General features: G+C 45.5%; 1 protein-coding gene and 2 long non-coding RNA genes across 17 annotated transcripts in view; 2 read left to right on the top strand and 1 right to left on the bottom strand.

Moving 5' to 3' along the window:
* Nucleotides 1–23,183, top strand: part of EVL (Enah/Vasp-like) — a 152,911-nt gene that overhangs the window by 123,252 nt on the left and 6,476 nt on the right. For 6 of the 12 annotated variants that reach the window (XM_081191974.1, XM_081191970.1, XM_081191964.1 and 3 more), the window contains 8 exons: nt 5,093–5,156; nt 9,366–9,424; nt 10,035–10,919; nt 17,064–17,278; nt 18,969–19,084; nt 20,380–20,440; nt 22,316–22,379; nt 23,079–23,148. In XM_081191974.1, coding sequence (XP_081048100.1) covers nt 5,093–5,156; nt 9,366–9,424; nt 10,035–10,919; nt 17,064–17,278; nt 18,969–19,084; nt 20,380–20,440; nt 22,316–22,379; nt 23,079–23,148 — 1,534 coding nt within the window. The remainder of the gene's footprint in view (nt 1–5,092; nt 5,157–9,365; nt 9,425–10,034; nt 10,920–17,063; nt 17,279–18,968; nt 19,085–20,379; nt 20,441–22,315; nt 22,380–23,078; nt 23,149–23,183) is intronic. The other 6 variants (XM_081191971.1, XM_081191968.1, XM_081191965.1 and 3 more) reach the window with 4 other exon arrangements.
* LOC308587378 overlaps nt 1–23,183 on the bottom strand; it is a 34,273-nt gene that overhangs the window by 8,595 nt on the left and 2,495 nt on the right. For 2 of the 4 annotated variants that reach the window (XR_014008339.1, XR_014008342.1), the window contains exons 2-3: nt 8,752–9,007; nt 4,024–4,065 (exon numbers count right to left, since the gene is read on the bottom strand). This is a non-coding gene — a long non-coding RNA (uncharacterized lncRNA). Of the gene's footprint in view, nt 1–4,023; nt 4,189–8,751; nt 9,008–23,183 lie in introns of all 4 variants that reach the window. The other 2 variants (XR_014008340.1, XR_014008341.1) reach the window with 2 other exon arrangements.
* On the top strand, nt 10,926–13,227 carry LOC308587504. Its single transcript, XR_014008417.1, has 2 exons — nt 10,926–12,078; nt 12,247–13,227. It is a non-coding gene; the product is annotated as an uncharacterized lncRNA (long non-coding RNA).

Below are 23,183 nucleotides of genomic sequence, written 5' to 3'. Positions count from 1 at the left end.
TTCTCTTAACGCGTTTCTCCCTTTTGTCCTGAGTTCGAGCGTCTTCAAAGTCCGTGACACTTTTGCTGAAGGCTATTCTCCAACTGGAGCACTCGCAGGCCAGTGCTTCCCAGTTGTCTGTGTTTATACTACTTTTTTTTTTTTAGATTTGCCTTGAGAGAGTCTTTAAACCTCTTTTGTTGACCACCAGCATTATGCTTTCCATTTTTAACTGCCTCCTCCATTATGGTTAGAAACTGTTGAAAAGAAATAGCCTCCACGAATTTGTCTAATCTTTTAAAGCCATCTAGGTTGGCAGCCATCATTGTCCCCTGTGGGAGTGAGTTCCAAAGTTTAACTGCGCGAGTGAAGAAGCACATAGTTCTGTCTGTCCCGAATCCCTCAACATTCAGATTCATTGGATGTTCCCTCGTTCTCCGCCCACTTGTTTGCAGAAGCTCGCTCCAGCTCCCTCCCAGATCATTTTTCTGTCCTTATGGATAGTCTCACACTTTTATTAATAAGTGACGCAAAATCATGGTATGTCAGAGGGAACAAATCAGTTTCCCAGAACCCTAAGAAACGAGAGAAGGGAATAAAAGGGGTTTTCAACAACAACAAAAGTTCAATCTAATTAGGAAAAAAAATTAAACTCCAAATAAAACAGCTGTGGTCAAGTATCAGAAGTGTTTCAGCACCAGAGGGTTTGGTTTACAAGTGACCTTGGGAGCTGCTAATAGTCTTGCTTCTCGCTATGCTATCATTGGTTTGTCTTTGCCCAGTGGCAAGGTGGCTTTCGAGCAATGAGCCTGTTAGCATTCTCCAGAGTCACTGGATAGAAGACAGGAAGTAGCCACCAAAATGAAAGTAACCTAGGTTCCCTGGACTGTGGGGGGGGATGTTCTGGCTAATTGTCATCAACTGGAAAGGGGAGGCAAAACTTAATATAGTATGTTTCCGATATCGTTCCCAAAAATACACTGAAAGCTGAGTCATAGGATGCTTGTGCAAAATGCAGGGGTTTTGTTACAAAGCTTGGAGGAGACTTGGAGGTATTAGCAAAGCAATTCATTCATGAAGACTGAACTGCGGAAAACGGTATATCCTCACAGAAATGTCCACCCATGTGGCGAAAGCTCTTGGCCAGTTCCCCAAACCTGTCACCTGTGACTGGTCATGTTGCAGCTCGAGAAGAAATCTTTAAAGCGGAGGTTCCAAAAAACCAATAGACCATATTGCTTGTCGTTATTTAGAGCAGACGAAATTTGTGTAGATTTCTGTTTAGTTAAAAAGAGACCCGCCATTAGGTCAGGCACGCATGCATGCGGCTAGGCTCTGATGACTTTACAAAAATGAAGGGTGTGTGGAGGGATTTGAACGGAGAACTACCAGAGGGACATGAGAATCTCATAACCTCTGCGCAAATCACCTCCACCCAGGTGCCACCTTCTACCCAACAGAGTTCTTAAGCAGTTTTTCCTTCGGTATGTTTGCCCTTAAATATGTTTGCCTTTGGATGGACATCCAATGAAACTGAACATTGGAAGATTCAGGACAGATAACAGAATGTTCTTCTTCATGCAGCCCATAGTTAAACTGTGGAACTCGCTGCAGCAGGAGGCAGTGATGGCCACATAAAATTCATGGAGGATGAATACCAGTGGCTGGAAACCACAGGAGGGGAGAGTTCTGCTCATGTTCCACTTGCTGGTTTCCCACAGGTATCTAGTTGGCCACTGTGAGAACAGGATGCTGGGCTGGATATGCTATTGGACTGCTCCTCTTCTTACATTCTTAAGTTGCTCAAGGAAGGCAATTTGGGGCAGGAAAAAAGTGGTGATGGTCTGGCTAAGTGCCCTCTCCTTCCTACATTGCCTCTCTGCTATTATCTCCTCCTGATAATGCCATTGGGACTCAGTTGCAACACACATTTATGTGTGACGTGCCACCAGTGACTGCTCTGCCTCACGCAGGTCGTGCGCATGAGAAATTGGGCTGCTGCTGGAAATAATTCCATGTTCTGAATGTGTGCATGAGGATTGGCAGAGCATAAATGCGAAGCCGAACTTCAGAAAACCGGAGCAGGGCAGCTCTCTGCAGCCGACCAATTGTAAGAACGCAAGAACTTTCTAATTAGCCAGTGTTTGCAAGCAATTTGTAGCACTTTGGTCTGCCATGACACGATCCGCATCACAGTGCATTTTGTTTGGCTTTGTTTCTGCTTAGCTGTAATAAGGAAGGAGACTTTGCCCTCTGTTATAAGGGGAAGGGCGTAGCTCACTGACCATCTGCCTTTGCATGCAGAAGATCCCAAGTTCAATTCTTGACATGTCCCAAGAGACTCCTTCCTGAAATCCTTGAGAGGTATAGATGGGCATCCCTCTGCTCCAAGGGTCTTTGAAAATTGCATGACTCTGCCACCACCACCTCTTCCTCTTGCATCATTGTGAGGATTCTCACAATCTTTCCAATATCAATATTGTCTTAGAACTAGCAAACGCCTGTCGTCGTGCAATGTGCAGAGCATTTGTGCCACCTTAGAAATATGGCTTTAATAATAATTAATAATAATAAATTTTATTTATACCCCGCCCTCCCCAGCCAGAGGGAGCTAACACCAGTAAAATTACAATAAAAACATAATAGTGGAGGGGGAAAAACACAATTTAAAATACAGGTTAAAAATACAATATAAAATGCAGCTTCATTTTAATAATAGCCCATAGATCAAAACCATAAGGAAAGGGAAACATCAGGGTCAGACTGAGTCCAAACCAAAGGCCAGGCGGAACAGCTCTGTCTTGCAGGCCCTGCGGAAAGATGTCAAGTCCCGCAGGGCCCTAGTCTCTTGTGACAGAGCGTTCCACCAAGTCGGGGCCAGTACTGAAAAGGTCCTGGCCCTATCTCTTTACATTCTGAGCGTTCAGAGATCTCAGGAGTGGAAATAAACCTGCCTCCTGGCTTACCCAGCCTCTGCGGCATGGGCAGCTAGGGTTTGCTTTCTTTGTGTTCTGCCCCATAACTCAGCCCGTTTAATTTCTCCATGGGATTCATTGGGAGCCATCGAGCCAGCTCCCCTCCTCCTGGAGCCTCCCGTTTATCTGGGTTCCATTTCTTGATGTGTGATGGACTCTTGGGTGTTAACATGGGATTCTAGGCCTTTTTCTTAGGCTCTAGAATATGTGTGTACGGGGCAGGGGAAATGACAGGCTTCACCCATGCAGTAGATGCATCCATTGGCACATCTTCAAAATATGGCTAAATGCATATTGTGATTTTTTTTCTTATTAGGTCCCTGCGTGTGTAAAAAACACACCTATGAGTACAGGCAAGTGTAGTAGTGTACCAGCAAACAAGTGAATGTTTGTGGGGGAGGACGGAGACACAAACCCTCTTCCCATGATGCCCCTCTCACATGTCCATTGAACACACAAGGTTTAAGGAGAGAGGATGTTGGAATCCATTGCACAGCAAACAAACAGTCACCAGGTTTTTAAAATACTGACTGGTAGTTGCTGGTTTTATGGACCTGTGTTTCTGGTTTTGAATTGCTGCTGGGGGGGGGGGCTGCACAAACCTGTGAATTTTGCTTTCTTTCTGTTTCACATGTTTGTAGCCTTAACTAAAGTTCTCCACTTTTCTTCATCAGCTTGCATTTAAAAAACACAAAAAAAAACCCTCAGGAAATTTTGGCTGCAGTTTAGTGTTCATTTCTCTCACTGTGCACATTTTTCCATGACCTTCTAGCTAATGTAATGCATTTTGTCAGTTATGTTCACTAATACATGCGTTTTTGTGCACACTTGCCCCAAATACATGCATTATTTGTACACGTTATGTGGTTGGAGAACTTCATTGCAATATTTGGAGAAGTGATATGTTTTGGCTCACTTGCTTTTTCCGTAAGTGTGAATTAAGTAGGTTCGCGTTAAAATGACGGGCCAAACTGAATTTCTCCTCCAATTCATGGGAATACAAATAAATTGCAGGGGAAGTGATATGGAAGGAATAATCAGTGGGTGATGGCACATGTAAAACACCTACCTTCCTTTCCCCAGACGCAAGTTCCCCCGTCTCTTCATTCGCCTTACAAGGGGAACATGAGATTGAGATTCTTGTGTTTTCCTTTTGGAAGTTTGAGAGTGTTAGGCTGTTGATGAAAATTGTTGCTGAGATTAATTACCGTATTCTTCGCTCCATAAGATGCACCTGACCATAAGACGCACCTAGTTTTTAGAGGGGGAAGGCAAGAAAAAATATATTCTGCGCAGAGCATGTAAGCAGCTCTCGCTTTTCTTGCTTTAAAGCAAGCAAAGTGAGAGCCGCTTACACGGCTTCTGTCTTGCTTTGCGCAGCTCTCACTTTGCTTGCTCATCCCTCCTCCCGCCTCACTGTAAAAGCAAAAAGAGGAGGAGGAGACACCGGGACAGGTGCTTTGCTTGCTTTACAGTGAGGCGTGAGGAGGGATGGGCAAGCAAAGTGAGAGCTGCGCAAAGCAGGACAGAAGCCATGTAAGCGGCTCTCGCTTTGCTTGCTCCCGTCCGTCCCTCCTCCCGCTTTGCTGTGAAGCCAGCAGAGCAAGAGGCGCTGCGCAGCTCTCGCTGAAGCCAGCAGAGCAAGAGTGGTAGCTGCTCAGCGCCTCTTGCTCTGCTGGCTTCGCAGCGAGCGACGGATGGGAGCCATGGCTCCGGCTGCAGAGGCATCCCTCAGCTCGTGACTGCAGCAGTAGCCAAGGGATCCCTCTGCTGCCCAGTGCATTCACTCCCTAAGACGCACAGACATTTCCCCTTACTTTTTTTTTGGGGGGGGGGAGTGTGTCTTGTGGAGCGAAAAATGCAGTAATAGTTCTGCATTAGGTCTCCCTTTATCACAGGTGTCTTACTCCATAATACTTACCTTTGTGCTGGCACCTGATAATGGCTGGTTTCTGTGTTGCCTTTCAAGTCATCAACAGAAAAAAACAAAATCAAGGTCCATTGGCATTGACACTTCACTTTCTCATGTCTGGCCAATGAGTGCTGCTTCAATGGCCTTGAATAATCTCCTTCAGATACCATAGGACATATTCTTACCGCCTTTGCAATGATTACTGTTTTGTTGTTTCATCTTCTAGGTCCAACAACCCAACGCCAGGTTCAAAATGGACCTTCTCCAGATGAAATGGAGGTTCAGAGACGGTAAGGAGCAAAAACAATCTGCAAAGCACTGTGATTTTTTAAAACAAATACCAACTGTTGCTAATATAATTGAGCCTATCTCAAAACACCAGGGCATTCTTTCAGAAACTGCGCTACTGTACAGGCCAGTTGTCGCTATGAAACCTGATGCAAAAAATGGAATTGTTATCCCATCAAAGTGGGTGGTAATTTTAGCCTCTGCTTCTATGTTTGCATCCTGATCTGTTAACACCAATCAGTGTATTTGCAACCCATGAGATTCCCTGTGTTGAAAAAATATGTTTTGCCCATCAGAATTGTAGTACTCTGAGCTCCATCAGTTCTGTTCTGTACTATAAGACACTATAGGAAAGACTGTTCAGCACAATCAAGATATGTGTGAGACAGATCTGCACTCTGATCACTGCTTTTGTTTTTATTTTTCTGAGAAGCCTCATTCCTTACCTCTTTATTATTTATTGGTTAGATTTATAAACTGCGCTTCCTCCCAGAGGAGCCCAAGGTGGCAAACCCATCAAAACCAATTATTTTGAAATATTCAAACATCATTCAAAATCCATTCTAAAACATTCTAAAAACATTTTCTGAACTGGTAATTTCAGGGTTGCCAGGAACAGTGTATTTCAGCCATCAAACACCTGGGTAAAGAGGAGTTTTTTTAAAAAAAGAAAAATCCTTCTGAGAGTCAGTAATGAGGGAGATGGATGCACCTCACCTGGGAGGGCATTCCACAAATGGGGAGCTACCACTGAAAAGGCCCTGTCATGGGCCATTGCCGGCTGGGAAGCCCCCAGAAGTGACACCAGCAACAAGGCCCTTAGTAGTGCATAGCGCTGTTTCTACACAAAGTGGGGGTGGTCTCAGAGACCACACGGCATATATGCAACTTATACTGTGGATCTTCCAGTTTGAGCATGTGACGATTATGATGGTACTTAGCTTAGGTGATGGGAAGCAACAGGGTTAGTGAAGTTCCTTGCATGATCAGTTTGGCCCATTTGCAAAGTGTGTTGGAGTGAATCAACAAAGCTGACGTCCATTCCTAAGCCATCTTCACAATGTTTTGCTCGGTTATGTTTGTGTGTTTATTTTCTTAAGCTTCTTAAGCAAGCTTAAGGTGCTGGGCCTCTAATTATCAAGAGGATCACATTATGTAGAGAACATCCTGCTGGCTGCATCTACCTTAGTGATTATTTCAGACCGTTGTGTATGGTTCCGTTTCCTGAATTGGCGTGTGATCCCCTTATTGGCCACTCCCCAAGATCCCAAATGACCCAAGTGAAATACTTTATCAATCAAAATCAGGACCATTTAGAGGCATGGGTGGTTTTCCCCAGTTTTCATGCCATTTGTGACAATTAATTCTGCATTTTCTCAGTTACTGGACCTTCCAAAGTTCAGGACTGAAGCGACCATGGGATATTTCCAGAAACTCTTCTGAACTATCCTTGAGGGGAGATGTGTGCAAGTTACCATGATATGTGGGAAAGGTATTCACAGATCAGGGCAATGCTTGCATTCGCAGCAGCGTCTTTGACTTCACAAACCAGAGCATGTTGTAGACAAGTGCAATGACTGGACATCTGTCTCTCACTATTCCTATCACTTTTGGTGAAGAGATCGTGACTTCCATTCAGCCAGAAATTTCATCCAAATGAGGGACCTCTGGCTTCATGTTGGTCACCAAAACTGTGATAAGAAGCCACGCTGAAGATCCCACAGGGATTGGCCTGGTTAGAGTGGCACTTGCCACAACCGATCCTTTAAGATGGCCTCTCCAAGTGGCAGAGCTACTGCACTCAGCTGGTCCAGACAGGAGCGGGTAGATGCCAGCTACTACCACTATGGACATCAGAGAATTCTGATGGAAAGGACTGGAAATTGCCAATGTTCATTTTTGCATCCCCTGTCCAGAACTTAAAACAATCCAGCAAATAAAATCAGTAGTCTCTGTTGTTGTTTTTAGCCCTCCAGTGATATGTCAATTAGAACCATAGAATTTTAGAGTTGGAAGGGACCCCAAGGGACATCTAGTCCAACCCCCTGTGATGCAGGAATCGTTTTGCCCAACAAGGTGCTTGAACCCACAACCCTGAGATTGAGAACCTCATGCTCTACCAACTGAGCTTTCTTGATTATGTTTCTCCCACATTCGCCTTGTGTTTGCTTGCATTGAATTAAATGGTGTGGAATAATTAATTGCATAAAATTCTGCCATGGCGGGCAGCGAGACTAATAACATTGGGGGGGAGCAATGTCTAAATTAGATTTACAGTGCAGCCCTACGCATGTGTACTCAGAAGTAAGGCTTATTTCCAGGTAAGTGTGTGTAGAAGGGGATGCAATTCAGCAGGGCTTACTTCTGAGTAGCCATGCAAAGAATTGCTTTGTTAGTGCATTACTCATATGTTAGCTCAAACAAGTGTGCTACCAAAGAGAGCACAAATTATAACTGCAAGCAGCAAATCTCCAAGGCAGTTTTGATCTGAAAGGCCCTCTGGTGGGAATTCCTCGAAACTACATGCTCCTTTAAAAGGCTATGGTTCCATCGCATGAGAATGATGCTGGTATACCTGCTACTTTTCCAGCCCTGAAGCCAATAGTAAAAGGATGTGAAGGAAATAGTTCCTGAGGAATAGTCCTTTTGGGGGGGGGCAAGCTATATTTTCTTGCTATACCTGCACTGCGGAAGCAGATACATGTTCCACAAAAAAGGTGTTGCTTCCTATACCTGAGATCCACTTATGGAGGAATATTTTGGGAAATATGATTAGGAAACTATTACATTTGGGGCTAAGATTATTTATGTTGCTGAAAGCCATTTCACACAGATAGTTAGCCTTCACATTTTTGCCAACAACAGCCCTTGTATTTTCAGATGAAAAACCAGAAAGACAGATCATAGACAGGGATCTTGACTACGGGATCCTAACTAAGCAGTTTCTGGCTTCTCCAAGAGCATGGTAATACAGTGGACACCCGGGTTGCGAACATGATCTGTGTGGGATGCACGGTCGCAACCCACAGCGGCACGTCTGCGCATGTGTGGGTTGCAATTTGGTGCTTACACGCATGCACAAAGCACGATTTAGTCTTCTGCGTATGTGCGACCGCCGAATCCCGGAAGTAACCCGTTCTGATACTTCCGGGTTTCGGTGGTCTGCAACCCGAAAAAACGCAACCTGAATTGTCTGTAACCCGAGGTATGACTGTAGTTTTTCTGTCCCTGAGGGGAGAAGGAAATAAAGTACAAATACTAGGTCCTTAGAAGTAGGGCTTAAGCAAACAACCACCCCCAGCTGCAATATGCTGTTGCTCTTGAGCCAGAAAGCCAAATGGCACTGCAGGTATTAAATCCTAATAGGTAACAATTTATCCCATAAAACCAGCCTTCACTAGGGATCTTAGGCCTATAATACCCAGTTCAGCAAAGGTTGAGCTTGCTGGCATGCCATTGAAATCTGATGGAAACCTGTTGAATTTAAAGCGTGCTTCACTTTCCCCTGGATGACATCACGTTTCCATGAGGGGTACTGTGAGTAGAAACAGCTTTCTACTTGTATACCCTACTAAGAGTAACAAAAGGTGCACCTACCTGGAGAGGAACCTTGTCAAAGACTGCCCTGCAGCCTGTTCCAGCTTGACTCTCCCCTTTCTGCCACAGGGCCATTCAAATTTCCCTGAGGGAAGGACCCGACTTTTTAAAAGGTAGATACAATATTGTTCATTGCAGTTCCTTTTTAAAATGCAGTTTAGGGTTTCCGCTGAATAAATCCTCCTTGCGATGATTTGTACGCTGAATGCTGGCTATAAATACCTAGTAGCCTTGTACCTGGCATTGCTTGGAAAACCTAAGAAAACAATAACAACAGCAAAAATTCAATGCGGTTTTGAAAGGTTCAGTCCGCCATTTTGATTCAAAATGGTGCCCAACATAGAGAGAAACCTACTCCTTGAAATCAGCCACCATCATGCAAAATTGGGTTACAGTCTATTAAAGGGTGTTCCGCATATAGTAAACAGGCAAACAACATTCCAGAATACATAGTAGATTGTAATAAATGAACAGTGCCGCAAGAAAGCTGTTTTGTGGACATCACCCCCCCCCCCAACAAACTATACCCAGCGCAAACAAAGCCAAAGTGTCTGGTCAAATGCACATTAGAAACTAAAACTTGATTTGTTTTTCCTTATTCCCTTTTGTTTTAGGCAAGCCATGGAGCAGCAGCAGCGCCAGGAATCTCTGGAAAGAAGAACCTCTACCACAGGCACGTATCCAGCTTTTGTAAGCAACGCAGGCCTCGCCTTTCCCCTGCTTGCCTCCCTTAACTTTAACCTGCTCCCTGGAAACGGTTTGGCCTGTTGAGTATTGCTGCAATTATCCTGTGGCTTGAAAACATTTCAGTCAGACACAGGAGGTACAAAGAGGGATGGCAACTGCGCAAGTGCAGCTGACGTCGAAACTTAGCACATTGTGCTCTGGGATTTGGTTGCTCTTCGTTTTTCTGCAAGGTGTTTTCACACCGCAGGATTAGAAATCTTCTTCGGCTTAAATGGCATGGGATGCAAAAGGAAAGCCTGGAGTGGCTATGTTTTGTTCCGTCTTCTACGTTATAGCAAACAGGCATGGCCCTGATGAAGGCCAGTGCTTTGTGGCGTGTTGGTGTTTAACTGTCCTGGCTTTGTTTGGGCATCCTTAAAACCTATACCTGTACTAATCTTTATTAAGTTTTGGCTTTGTTTTGATTTGCTTTTGATTTAATTCCTCCTTCCCCCTGTACCCAGTCTTTCTAACCATTGTGCCATCTGTCGTTCCTCAGTTCCAACCCATCTCATTCTTTCTCCTCCCCCCCCCTTTTCCTTTTCTGTTATTTTTAGTTTCCACCCTTCAGATAAAAGTGTCTTCTTCCCCCTTCCACTGCCAGTCTCCTCCTCCTGACTACAGTAACTACAATGCTTCCACTTCCACGGGTTCTGTCCCGCCTCCACCTCCTTACGCCAAAGTTATCTCGTCGGCATCTTCTCCTCTCCCTGACCCTGTGGGCAGAGCCTCTTTCAAACCCCCTCAGGGGCCCAGGGAACCCCCTCTGCACTGCCACCGACATTCTGCCTCCGAGTTCTCTCCATCTCCAGCTTCCTCCATCCCTCCGGCCTGGCCAGGCTACAGGACTGTGACACGAAGCACTAAGCACATCTCTTTATCCCCGCCACCTGCCCCAGCTTCCCATTACCCCTTCGCCCCTCCTCAGCCCACCAGGCGCTCCTCTCTCTCCTATTCCCCTCAGCCTCCCTCCCCACCCGTGACCCTGACGCCCCCCGTACAAAAGGGTCTGTTCCTGCAGCCCCATATTCCAGTGGTCCTCCCTGTCCTCCCTGCCCAAAACGGCAGGATGCGGGGGCCCACAGATACCGTGGTCCAAGACACCTCCGCAAACGTACCTCAGCTAGGTCTGAACGGCCACCGCGACGGACATTTTGCCACGCAAATTCCTCCGAGCTCCTCTAGGACCCAGGTAAAGAGAACAGACGAGTCCTATTTCTCGTACTTGGAAGCCGTGCCTGTTTCGCATCTGCCTGTCATAGCCGACCCAGCGGGGTCTTACATCCAGGCTTTCCCCCGGCCCTCCCAACATTCGCCTCATTCTCCACACCAGCTCTATCCATCCATGTCACACTTTGTTCCTTATTACGCCGCTGTATCTGAGGTGAATTTGTCCAAGAGGAACCTTCCTTACATGACTTCATCAACCATTTCCCACTTCAGTAAGTACTTGGTTTGAAAGAATTGCATTTATTTATATTTAGGTGACACCTTTAGGTTTTAAGCAATAGGTTATAACCCCAAATTTTTGACCAGACTTTCAAGAGCATGCTTAAGTGCCTGTGGAGGGTGCAGGACAGAGGTGGCAAAAACCTGGAACTCTCCAGGTGTTGTTTGATTCTGATTGGGCCCAGTTAGCATGAGTCTGACCAAACTGCGGGAGGCAGTGGAAGACGGGAGTGCCTGGCGTGTTCTGGTCCATGGGATCACGAAGAGTCGGACACGACTAAATGACTAAACAACAACAAGCATGATCTGCAGTCAGGAATTATGGGAGTAGGGAGTCCCATCAACATCTGGAGGGTATAGGCTCCCCAATAAAGATGTTATATCCCAGAAAACTACATACATAACTAGTATAGTGTAGAACCTTTTTCAGGCCAGAGACAAAAAAGTAAAATTTGCAAAAGAATTTTTTTTAAGCACATTCAGTGAGAGAACAGGGAGTGCTGATGTAAGGGAGGCAGACCGCGCCCCCTCCCCAGTTAGCATATGTTAGTTCGGTGGTTCTCGAAGTTTTCCCCCTGTGCCAGAATAAAAATTAACTCGCGCCACCCTGATTTTTTTATTGAAAGGAAATACATTGGAAAACAAAAAGGAGCAACTCCTAGCAGTGGCTGATTAGAACACAGAACACAACTATTTTATAATGTAGCCATGGGGCATCCAGAAAGTAATGACAATGCCGCTACATAAAAACAGTTATTCTCACACACTTGATGCTCCTGCTTTCGTTTTGAAAAGATATCTATCCATATTCTGCAAATAAAAAATGTTTTGATACCATACTATACTACACTGAAATGTAGAAAGGTTTCTTTGATTGGCCTTGAGTCTTCCTGCCGCAATTGCCACCCTCTCCTGCCACCACACTTTTTGAGAACCACTGTGTTAACGGATTGCCTGTACAGAAGTCTCGTAGGCTGAGAGAGGACTTTAGTGCAATGTGCCAGCGGAGAGCACAAGCCAGAATCAACAAAGTTTGAGGTTCAACTCTTAGCTTTGCTTGGAAGTGGCTAGGTGGCCTCAGGCAGCCACCATATGCATTATACAGCTAACAGTCCTGACCTCCCTTACGAGGTTGGTGTAGGAATTACAGTGGTACCTCGGGTTAAGTACTTAATTCATTCCGGAGGTCCGTTCTTAACCTGAAACTGTTTTTAACCTGAAGCGCCACTTTAGATAACGGGGCCTCCTGCTGCCGCCGGAGCACGATTTCTGTTCTTATCCTGAAGCAAAGTTCTTAACCCGAGGTACCACTGTACTGAGATGACTGAGCATTTTGAACAGCCTAAAGCAATCTGTAAATGCTACGTAGTGGCTCTGTTTAGCTTAGGGCTCTGGATCTGCAGCAGCCCCTTTTATGCCACAGAAAAGGGCTACTGAAATATTGAGGGGAGGTGGGCAGTTTGGGTCACGGAATTGGAAGGGAAGTCTTCTTTTCCTAGCGGGCAGGGAAGGCAAAGCACATCCGAAGCAGTGCTTTCATCTGTGGCGATGCTCTGTTTCAGTTCTGGTGTGACCCTGTGCTTGTCATCTGAGGCATTTTCTTTATGTCCCCCCATCCCAGAGAGGTTTAGAGGGTGGCAACCAGAGAACAGGCCTTTTCTGTGGTGGCTCCCTGATTGTGGAATGCTCTCCCCAGAGAGGCCCGCCTGGCACCATCATCACATGTCTTTGGGCGCCAGGCAAAAACATTCCTCTTTAACCAGGCCTTTGGCTATTAAATAATCTATGGCCTGTGAAAGTGTGGGGGAGAGGGCTGTTATTATGATGACTATTTTATTATTAGGCTGTCAGTATGCTTCTTATTATTTTTTTATCATTGACGTTCTGTGATGTGTTTTTAATGTTTACACCGCCCTGGGATCTTTTGATAAAGGGAGGTATATAAATTGAATAAATAATACTAATAATAATTCTCATAAAAGAAGCAACATGCTTCAAGGGGTATGCATAAGGTAGCTTCACAGGCAGCCTGGCTAAAAGGCTAAACTCGTTGGGGGGAGGGGATAAAGAGAGCAGGAGTTTTCATTTGGAGAATTCTGAAATCCACTGTAGATCTACTTCACTTTTTCGCTGTGGGCTTGAACGGAAGTTACGGACTGGAAGACAACCCCAAATTAAGAGGAATATCAAACACTTTGGTGGTTTTAGAGAGCAATGTGATTTAAGTGACAGAAACAAAGCTGTAGACAGGTAGAAAATAACTCAATTGTATGATAAGGAATTCTAGGGGAGGGGGAGGCAGAGAATGCACACATGAGTGATGGGAGAGTCTCTGGCTGAGTAAAAGAACTTCCGAGAGCAAGGTTAGTCAGCGGCTGCATTAGCTCATCATAGTAAGACCTGATGAAGGAGACCCCTGCTGGTTGTTCCATGACCAATTGATTGTCAAAGGGCAGCACAGAATTAATTGGCCCTTCTCAGAGGCAGCACCTGTCAATTTCATCATCATCATCATCATCTATTTATACTCCGCCCTTCTGGCTGGGTTTCCCCAGCCACTCTGGGCGGCTCCCAATAGAATATTAAAAACATGATAAAACATCAAACATTAAAAGCTTCCCTGAACAGGGCTGCCTTCAGATGTTTTTGAAAAGTCCAATAGTTGTTTATTTCTTTGACATCTGACGGGAGGGCATTCCACAGGGCGGGCACCACCACCAAGAAGGCCCTCTGCCTGGTTCCCTGTATCTTCACTTCTCACATTGAGGGAACCGCCAGAAGGCCCTCGGAGCTGGACCTCAGTGGGGTAGAGATGTTCTTTCTTAATACAAGCCTTGAGGACTCAGATTATAGGCACAGAATGAGATTGTTTATGGGTAATAATAATAATAATAATAATAATAATAATAATAATAATAATAATTTATTTATACCCCACCCATCTGGCTGGGTTTCCCCAGCCACTCTGGGCAGCTTCCAAAAGAATATTAAAATACTATGATACATCAAGCATTAAAAGCTTCCCTAAACAGGGCTGCCTTCAGATGTCTTCTAAAAGTCTGGTAGTTGTTGTTCTCTTTGACATCTGCTGGGAGGGCGTTCCACAGGGCGGGCGCCACTACCGAGAAGGCCCTCTGCCTGGTTCCCTGTACCTTGGCTTCTCGCAGTGAGGGAACTGCCAGAAGGCCCTCGGTGCTGGACCTCAGTGTCCGGGTAGAACGATGGAGGTGGAGACGCTCCTTCAGGTATACTGGACTGAGGCCGTTTAGCACAAAAATGCATTGGGAAATGAAAGTAGTCACCAGTGCTTTGCTTCTGGGGGGTGGGGGGAAGGTGCCGGTACTCTGGGTGGCTGCCCTGGGCACAAAATTTCCTAGGGGCCAGGGAAAACAATTACATGTAAAACCATTACAGTGGTACCTCGGGTTAAGTACTTAATTTGTTCCGGAGGTCCGTTCTTAACCTGAAACTGTTCTTAACCTGAAGCACCACTTTAATGGGGCCTCCTGCTGCCGCCGTGCCACCAGAGCACAATTTCTGTTCTCATCCTGAAGCAAAGTTCTTAACCCGAGGTACTATTTCTGGGTTAGCGGAGTCTGTAACCTGAAGCGTATGTAACCCGAGGTACCACTGTACATGTTTACTGGAAGGAACTTCATTAAGACCTTGCTATATAGTTCTTACATGATGCCTGTTAAGTAAATGACCATACCTTTTTTCTGTACTCGCAGTACCTGACTGCGCATGCCTTATTTTCACCATGGGTCCTACCGTCCAACATTCTGCCGGGACATGGGCTCGCGGGCTTTGGGAAGGAGGCAGCGCAGCTCCAGGGTTCTGTCAGAGCCTTGCGCTTCCTTCCCCAAACCTGGGGAGCATTTGCCCAGCTCAGGGTAGGAGGCATGATGCTCTGAGAGCACCTGAGAGCCTTCCCGCCTCCTTCTCCTTCGAAAAGGTGCCGGTACTGTGTACCGTTGCGTACTGCCAGGGAAAAAAAGCACTGCTAATCACAAGAAGAAGCTAAAGCGTGGGCTTTTATCTCCAAGCCATAATGTAGCACCCACCTCCCCCAGGTAATTCGCAAGATGGAGACAGTATTTATTTTTAAACACCTATAAATGAGTGTTCGCCCAAACTTTCATGGAAACTTTGCCCAACCTTAACTTTGTTTTTGTGCACTATTCTGTTTTAGTTGTGACATAGATAGATGATAGATAGATAGTTTTGCTTTTATCTTGGGTTTCTAATCTAGTTATTCATAAACTTTTACTGAATGCCCATTCTTAATTGGTTTATGTCAAGGAACAGTCAAGGATTTTTTTTAAAAAAAATTATATGAAGTGGTATACTTTTTAAAAATAAATAACATCTTTCTAAGTGTCCCAACCTGGTGGCCGGGAAGCAATTTTGATTTGCCAAAGATGACAGAATGGGTGGATGTTTACAAGTTTGGAATAATGTAAAGTTAAGTGTGATGCTGGGACATTTTTTGCATATACGTTAGAACATAAAAATGTATCGACCCCAAATATCTGTCCAGTTGTGTCTTTTTCGCAGTGGCCAAGTTCAGTTGTGGCCCAGGGTGAAATGCAGAAACCTCTCAAGGCTACAAATATTTAAACAAGAGAATGGGTTTAGCTGCCTATAAAATTTGTGTAATCTACTTTATTGGGAGAGTTTTGTGTGAATGTATCTTTCAGTGATTTATGTCTAGATCAAGGATTCCCAAACTATGTTCCGCAGGCGATGCGTATGTTGATTTGTTGTTGACGAGGGGAGTTGGGGCACATCCAGCTCATGAAATATTCATATTGAATTTTTAAAATTATATTTTATTGCTTCTTTTATTTCGTATATTCTACTTTATTGCAATACCATTTGAATGACCCAAAGCATGGCAGATGCCTGAGATCTGAACCCTGGGGAAAGAGTTGCCAACTGGTGACTAAGGGATGCGGGGAGAGAAGATCAGTGGTGTATTGGCCTAGGTCATGGTGGGTTGAAGACCCCCTTACTATTTCTGCAGCAGGGTCCCTATCTCCAGCATCCTAGAACCACCCAATCAGCATGAAAGGGGAGCTTTTTAGCCACTATATGTTCCAAAGCTAAGCGTTCGGAGCACTGAAAAGACAATGTGCTTCAGTTTTACGAGAATGGTGTGCAAGTTCTGTTACATATGATGGAAAACACAACTTAAGTCACTCTGAAAGAAGATATTGGAGTGGTCCAAATCATTTGTCTAAGAAATCTGTGGATGAAGAGTAATAGACAAATAGTGTAGTGTAGTGGTTAAGAGCGGTGGACTCGTAATCTGGTGAACCGGGTTCGCTTCCCTGCTCCTCCACATGCAGCTGCTGGGTGACCTTGGGCTAGTCACACTTCTCTGAAGTCTCTCAGCCTCACTCACCTCACAGAGTGTTTGTTGTGGGGGAGGAAGGGAAAGGAGAATGTTAGCCACTTGGAGATTCCTTAAGGGGAGTGAAAGGCAGGATATCAAGTCCAAACTCTTAATAATAATAATAATAATAATAATAATAATAATAATAATAATAATAATAATAATAATTGCACAGAAAATAGTAGCTCTGGCTGAAAGGCAATGCACAGAGATCTACACTGATTGTTGTGATGCATCCCTGATTATTATATTGTATAATTATAAGATTATTGTAAGGTCTTTGAGTGGGCTTTGGCTGTGACTACCTTGAAGGGCGGCTGCATTTGCCCCTGTAGAAGATCTGTGGATATTTGCTTGCTCAGGACCCAAACTGTTCCCCAAGGGGCATTTGACGTACAGTGGTACCTCGGGACGTATGCGTGTGTGCAGGTCGTGTTTCGCCACTTCCGCGCATGCGTGTGACATCATTTTAAGCACATGCGCGAGCGGCGAAACCCAGAAGTAATGCGCTCCGTTACTTCCGGGTTGCTGCGGAGTGCAACTCGAACGTGCTCAACCCGAAGCACATTCAACTCGAGGTATGACTGTATATACTGTTTGCTGGGTGGATCATGGGAACCTGAGAAATTTGGTGTCTCCTGTCTACTTTGACATGAGCAACGTTTAAGGAAAGGGGGACAAGAAGTGTGCGGGGTGGAGCACCATGTGATTTCTGAATTATTGTTCTTTTATGTTCCAGGCCCCGTCCTTCCACCAGGCCACCCCTCGGCTGGGATACCCACTTCCTCTGGTGGTCCTCCTCCGCCTCCTCCCCCGCCTCCTCCCCCTTCGGGCACTGTGCCACCCCCGCCGCCCCCGTTGCCAGTAGGCGGTGGAGGGTCCGGCACTGACGACGGGTCCGTGTCGGGACTAGCGGCAGCTCTGGCTGGTGCCAAACTAAGGAGAGTACAACGGGTAAGTAATGAGGGCTGCTGCTGCTGCTGGTGGTGGCCGTGGTGGCATAGAGTTTAGACCAGGAACCCAGTTTCAAATCCTAGCTCTGCTGAAGCAAGCTTTTCACTGCCCCTGTCTCTCAGCTTTAGCCTTCCATCTTAGGGCAGATATTGTAGGGGCACCCTCCCTTTTGCCAAGGCATAATCCTGACACAAAATATGCAGCACTCACTCCACCAACACATACGCATTGCACTAAATTCTTTGGTGTTCCAGATGGGTTGTTGTTGTTGTCATCCATCTGTCTCGAGAGACAGTGGAGTGCACCTCTGTGGGTAAAGTCAAACTACTGTGTTAGTGGCACCAAAGTGACCTCTCCAGGACGCAAGACTGGGCAGTGTGTATGGAGGTCCTGGGCTGCCCAGATGACAAGACCTCCCTCTCGGCCTCGCTGATGTGGTCCAGTGGAAAGCAGGGCAATGTGTTTAGAATCAGCTTGGCTGCAGGAGTTGCTGGAAAGAGGCATAAAAGGCTCCATTCAACCGTCTTAGAGACTCCACTCTGGATCTGCCGATCAGAAGGTCGACGGTTCAAATCCCTGCGACGGGGTGAGCTCCCGTTGCTCGGTCCATGCTCCTGCCAACCTAGCAGTTCGAAAGCACGTCAAAGTGCAAGTAGATAAATGGTACCACTCTGGCGGGAAGGTAAATGGCATTTCCGCACGCTGCTCTGGTTCGCCAGAAGCGGCTTAGTCATGCTGGCCACATGACCCAGAAGCTGTACGCCGGCTCCCTCGGCCAATAAAGCGAGATGAGCGCCGCAACCCCAGAGTCAGTCACGACTGGACCTAATGGTCAGGGGTCCCTTTGCCTTTTTAACTCCTGAGCCTTCTCTTCTCCCAAAGATGTCCCACAAGGCAGCAGAGATTTAGAATCAGAGTTTTCTTTCTCCTGGCTGTGCTAACTTCCGAGGTTGTCAAGCCCTATCTGCCCCAAGATGGGTATTGCCCTTGTTAATACTTCACGGTGGAGTTTAGAACCCAGTACACTAATGTCCTGGAGGAGTGTTAGCATGGACATCTTGTTCTGAGTGAATGAGGCTTCCTACCCAACTCAGCATGCATAGCTCTGGATTAGATGGCAGGCCGCTCTCAAGTCACATGATGTGTGTGCAGTCAATAGCACCTTCAGGTTTTTCTGCCCAGCAACTCCCAGGCCAATCAGCAAGCCCATTTTTAAAAGATAAACTCCGTACAGTGGATGCATGTGTGTCGTATTCACACTGCAGATTACTGCTGTTCCATGGAAGTAATTTATGCTTCTCTCAGTAAGGCTTGTGTTCACGTGATGTGTTTACAACTAAGGTGCTTTTATTACTGAATTCAGTTGTCAGTCTGTATAAAATAGACACACATCATTGTATCATATCACTTCATACGTGTGCATGTACACACCAGTGCAGCGAACAAATCTTCCTTTAAAAATAATAATGATAATAAGATAATATGAAGATTCGTGTCCTGCAGACAACAACACACACACACACTTACAAAATTCACAGGTGGCCTCGTATTATGTTTCAGCCACTAGTTGTCTTGACAGCGACAGCTGCCCTTAGTGCCTTGGATTTTTTTTGTCGCCTTTCTCTGCTTAGACAGCAAAATTGGACCCCCTTAGTGCCCAGATCTAAAATGCTGGTTTCTGTCTTAAAAGCCAGAGGATGCCTCAGGAGGTTCTAGTCCCAGTGGTGCTTCCAAGGGCGATGCCAATAGGACGAGTAGTGGTGGAGGCGGACTAATGGAAGAAATGAATAAACTACTGGCAAAAAGGTTGGTGGTTCTCACTCCTGCCTGCAGTAATTGAGGATGTTGTAATTGGGGATGTTGTGTATTATCTGTGAGTAACACTGCCTCTTATCCCCCCACCCCCAAACGGTTCCAAGAATCTTAGCGAGGAGGGAGAGGTAGATTTGGCCCACTATAACCCATTAACCTAGGTGCTAATCTCTAACTTAGGGAGACCAGGGCGGCTGTCCTTGGAGGTTTTCAAGCCAAGGAGCAGCCCAAATTCCACAGTGGGGGCCGGGGATTAGACTATAGGTTGGGATCTACCAGTAGATCCCTGGGTGATCTGTAGTAGTAAATTGGCAAGAGTTTATGACTCCTGGTTGTTTAACCATAGCAACAACAACACAGCTTTTCCCACCTCGGAGATGGTGCTGAAGTGAAGAACGCTAACCAGGAGTGGGCTTTTGTGTGAAAATACTGTGAGGGTCAGATCAATGTTGATCCTATAAACCAACATCTAGGCTCAGAATTTGCCCAGGCACCATGTTCACACAGTGCATAGTTAATCTATGACATGGTTTCCCAAACTTGGGTCTCCAGCTGTTTTTTGGACTACAACTCCCATCATCCCTACCTAGCAGGACCAATGGTCAGGGATGGTGGGAATTGTAGTCCCAAAACAGCTGGAGACCCAAGTTTGGGATATCCTGCTCTCTGGGATTCGCTCCCAAATAATATGTGATGATGGCCAACAACTTGGGTGAATTGAAAGAGGACTGCAGCAATTCAAGGAGAAGGTTTCCAGTCGCTACCAGCTACAATGTTCTACCTCCACTCCGGAAAGGGATATGCCTCTGAAATCCAGTTGCTGGGAATCACAAGTGGGGAGAACTAGTGGGCTTCTCATCGGCATCTGGTTGGATGCTGAACTAGATCAGCAATTGATCTGACCCAGCAGAGCTCTTCTGGTGCTCTTTGTGTTCTTAATTACAACTGTATGTCTTCTGCACTTGACTCTGGTTGGTAGATCTTGGGGTTCTAGTAAAAACAACCACCAAAGTAACTTTGACAAGCCTTCCCAGTTCTGCTTTACTATTGCTTTCCACATTGCCTCTGGAAGAATAACTACAGTTGCCATGTTTAATAGGGATTACTTGTTGTCTAGTACAGATTCTTCTCTCTGCCTTCTGTGCACGCACACATAAATTCAGCTAAGTAAGGTAAGGGGACGGGGGAGGAAAGAGCACGTATGAACTCGCTGGTTCTCTGAATGCTGTGGTCAGTGAATATTTTTCTGAGGAACTAGTTTATAGTCTCTCCCTTCACTCTGTCCTAAGGAGGAAAGCAGCATCACAGTCGGACAAGCCAGCCGACAAAAAAGAAGAGGAAAGCCAAAACGTAAGTGGAACACCGCCTCACACTGTGAAAAATGTCTCCCAGACCAGTTGGTGTAAGAAGGCATTGTTTTCCATTCCTCTGTGCATTTGTCGCTTGCAACCTCGTTTCTTTTCTGCTGCGAGTTCGCCTTCTGCACAAAACGAAGTTTTCAATCTCACGAAGCGATTTCAGCTGCCTAAGAGTGACTGTCCTCTTTCCACACACGTTGACATCGTGACTTGATGATGTGCCATCACTCTCAGGGACAGGCGGGGGGGTTAAGTAATTTTTGTGTAATTTACAAATATTGTTTTCAACTCGCTTTTAATATCGAGGAAATTTAACGTGGAATACGTACACGTACATGAAATTGCTTTCTTTAAAAAACAAACAAAAACAGGCGTTTGGCTCTCAGACCAGCGTGGTATTAAAATTTGTAAGAGAGCTAGAATCTCGCAGTGTGTGGGTTTCAAAGTGAGCTGCAGCTTCGATATCTGCTTTGGTCCAGGCAGATCAAATTAGGTGTGTCCACTTCAAAATCCCAATTTGCCAGATCCCTCTGTTACCTCTGAGCTTGAGCTGCATAAACCAGCACTGAACTCACACACGGACTGATTTGCCGAACAATGGTTTATGGCTTAATGTTTTGTCTGAACACAGTCATACACACAAACATATATGGAGCCGTGTAAAACACTCCTATATTACGTCCTATGTGAAGGGAAGGAGACGGGTTCCTTTGGGAAGAATGCTCTGTAATACAAAAGAAGTGAAGCCCAGTCCTGTTGTATTTTGCAGAGGGGGAAGAAACCTTCTGATCTTTAGAAGTAGGACAGAATATATAATGGCCACTAGCCATGAATACAAATATGAACATTATTTATTTTTGTAGCTGAGGTCATTGCAAAATACGTAAAGCAGAATGAAATATATTACACAGTTAAAATAATTAGTGAAACAAGGCGTTCTGTTTGTTCCCCCAAATAATTAAACTTATCCCCAGAAACCTTTCTTAAACTGACACTAAATAGCACAGCAGGCCACTTTTTCAAAGGTGTAGAGGGATCTGTCCCCTAATAAAAAGTTAATCAGATACCCAACCAATCTTCAACTGGGAGATTTAAATCCTTGAACAAGAATGCTCTTAGGTCCTTGTAGACTGGGCAAACCAGTAAGTAGTGGGGCAAATCTTCAGTGACGTAACCTCCATGTGGGCAAACTCTTTGTAAGGAATCCTGCAGTAGCAGTCTTCAACTATGGCAGAGTGCTCAGACTGGAAAGTCGGTGGTTCAAATCCCCGCAACGGAGTGAGCTCCCGTTGCTTGGTCCCAGCTCCTGCCAACCTAGCAGTTCAAAAGCATGCCAGTGCAAGTAGATGAATAGTTACCACTACGGCAGGGAGGTAAACGGCATTTCTGTGTGCTCTGGCTTCCATCATGATGTTCTGTTGCACCAGAAGTAGTTTAGTCATGCTGACTATGTGGCTTGGAAAGCTGTCTGTGGACAAATGCCGGCTCCCTTGGCCTGAAGTGAGATGAGCGCCACAACCCCATAGTTGCCTTTGGCTGGACTTAACCGTCCAGGGGTCCTTTCCCTTTTCTTTTTTTTCTACCTCCGCTGTCGGAGGCAGAATGCCTCTGAATACCTGTTGCTGGAAGTCATAGCTGTGGAGAGTGTTGTTCTGCTGAAGTTCTGCTTATGAGTTTCCCATGGGCATTTGATTGGCCACTGGCACAAGAAGACGCTGGACTGCCTGCGCCTTTGGTCTGAGATACAGCAGGGCCCTACTTATCTTCTACATTCTTTTACAGAAAAAAGTTGCTCCTAACAGCAGTCATAGGAAAGTACGAATTCTTCCGAAACGTTAATCCGAAGCTTTGTTTGCTTGTTTTCTAGGAGGAGGCTAGCACCTCTCCTTCCCCCGGTACGCGAGGCCCTGTTCAGCAGCAAAATTCCTCAGGTATTCCGTTCCGTTACGCCCTGCTCTTCCTTTGAAAGCAGTCAGCAAGTAGGTCAGTGGTGGAGCCTGACTTCACCGTCCTGGTACTGAACAAGCAGCCCATGGAGAGGACTGGGGGCTGCATAAAAACACAGAAGTTGCAGGAAGCCTAGAGGATTCTGGGTGGTCTCTCTGGCCGGGGGGGGGGGGAGTCCCAGGTTCAATAGATAAATCTTTTTTTATATATATCAAGTGTTTTACTTCTCAGCCAGTCATGAATAGCAATTTAACAACTTTTTTTTTTTTGCAAATCATCACTGATGAACATCTTACAACTTGAAAGCATTTTCTGCAAGATTCAATAAAAATATGCAGATTTATTTATTTTTCTTGCTCATTCTGGGGTAACATAATATTGATCTATGGAATCATTTGTATATCACAGGAACTTAAATACAACCAATCTCCATCCATAGATAAATCTTGGTTTGTTTCCAGATGCGAGCTTAATGCTACAAACGAGTTACTGGCATATCGTTGCCCCAGCCACTCTGGGCAGCTTCCAACATGATAAAGAGACTTAATAAAACACTAAGCATTAAGAACTTCCCTATACAGGGCTGTTGTTTGTTTGTTGTTACGATAATGATGGGGAAGAGGGGGAAAGCACCACAAAGCCAAGCTCTCTTTGGTTCACTTTGCATGGATTTCTTTTTTAAGCAGATGCTGGAAAGAAGCCTTGGGAGAGAAGCAACTCTGTGGAGAAACCTGTCACTGCACTACTCTCTAGGTGAGCTGCGGGGGTGTCTTCCTTTGTGGGTCCAC

This window comes from Podarcis bocagei (genome assembly GCF_964188305.1).
Source record: "Podarcis bocagei genome assembly, chromosome: 1".
Taxonomy (NCBI): domain Eukaryota; kingdom Metazoa; phylum Chordata; class Lepidosauria; order Squamata; family Lacertidae; genus Podarcis; species Podarcis bocagei.
This window is presented reverse-complemented; position numbering and strand designations above follow the sequence as displayed.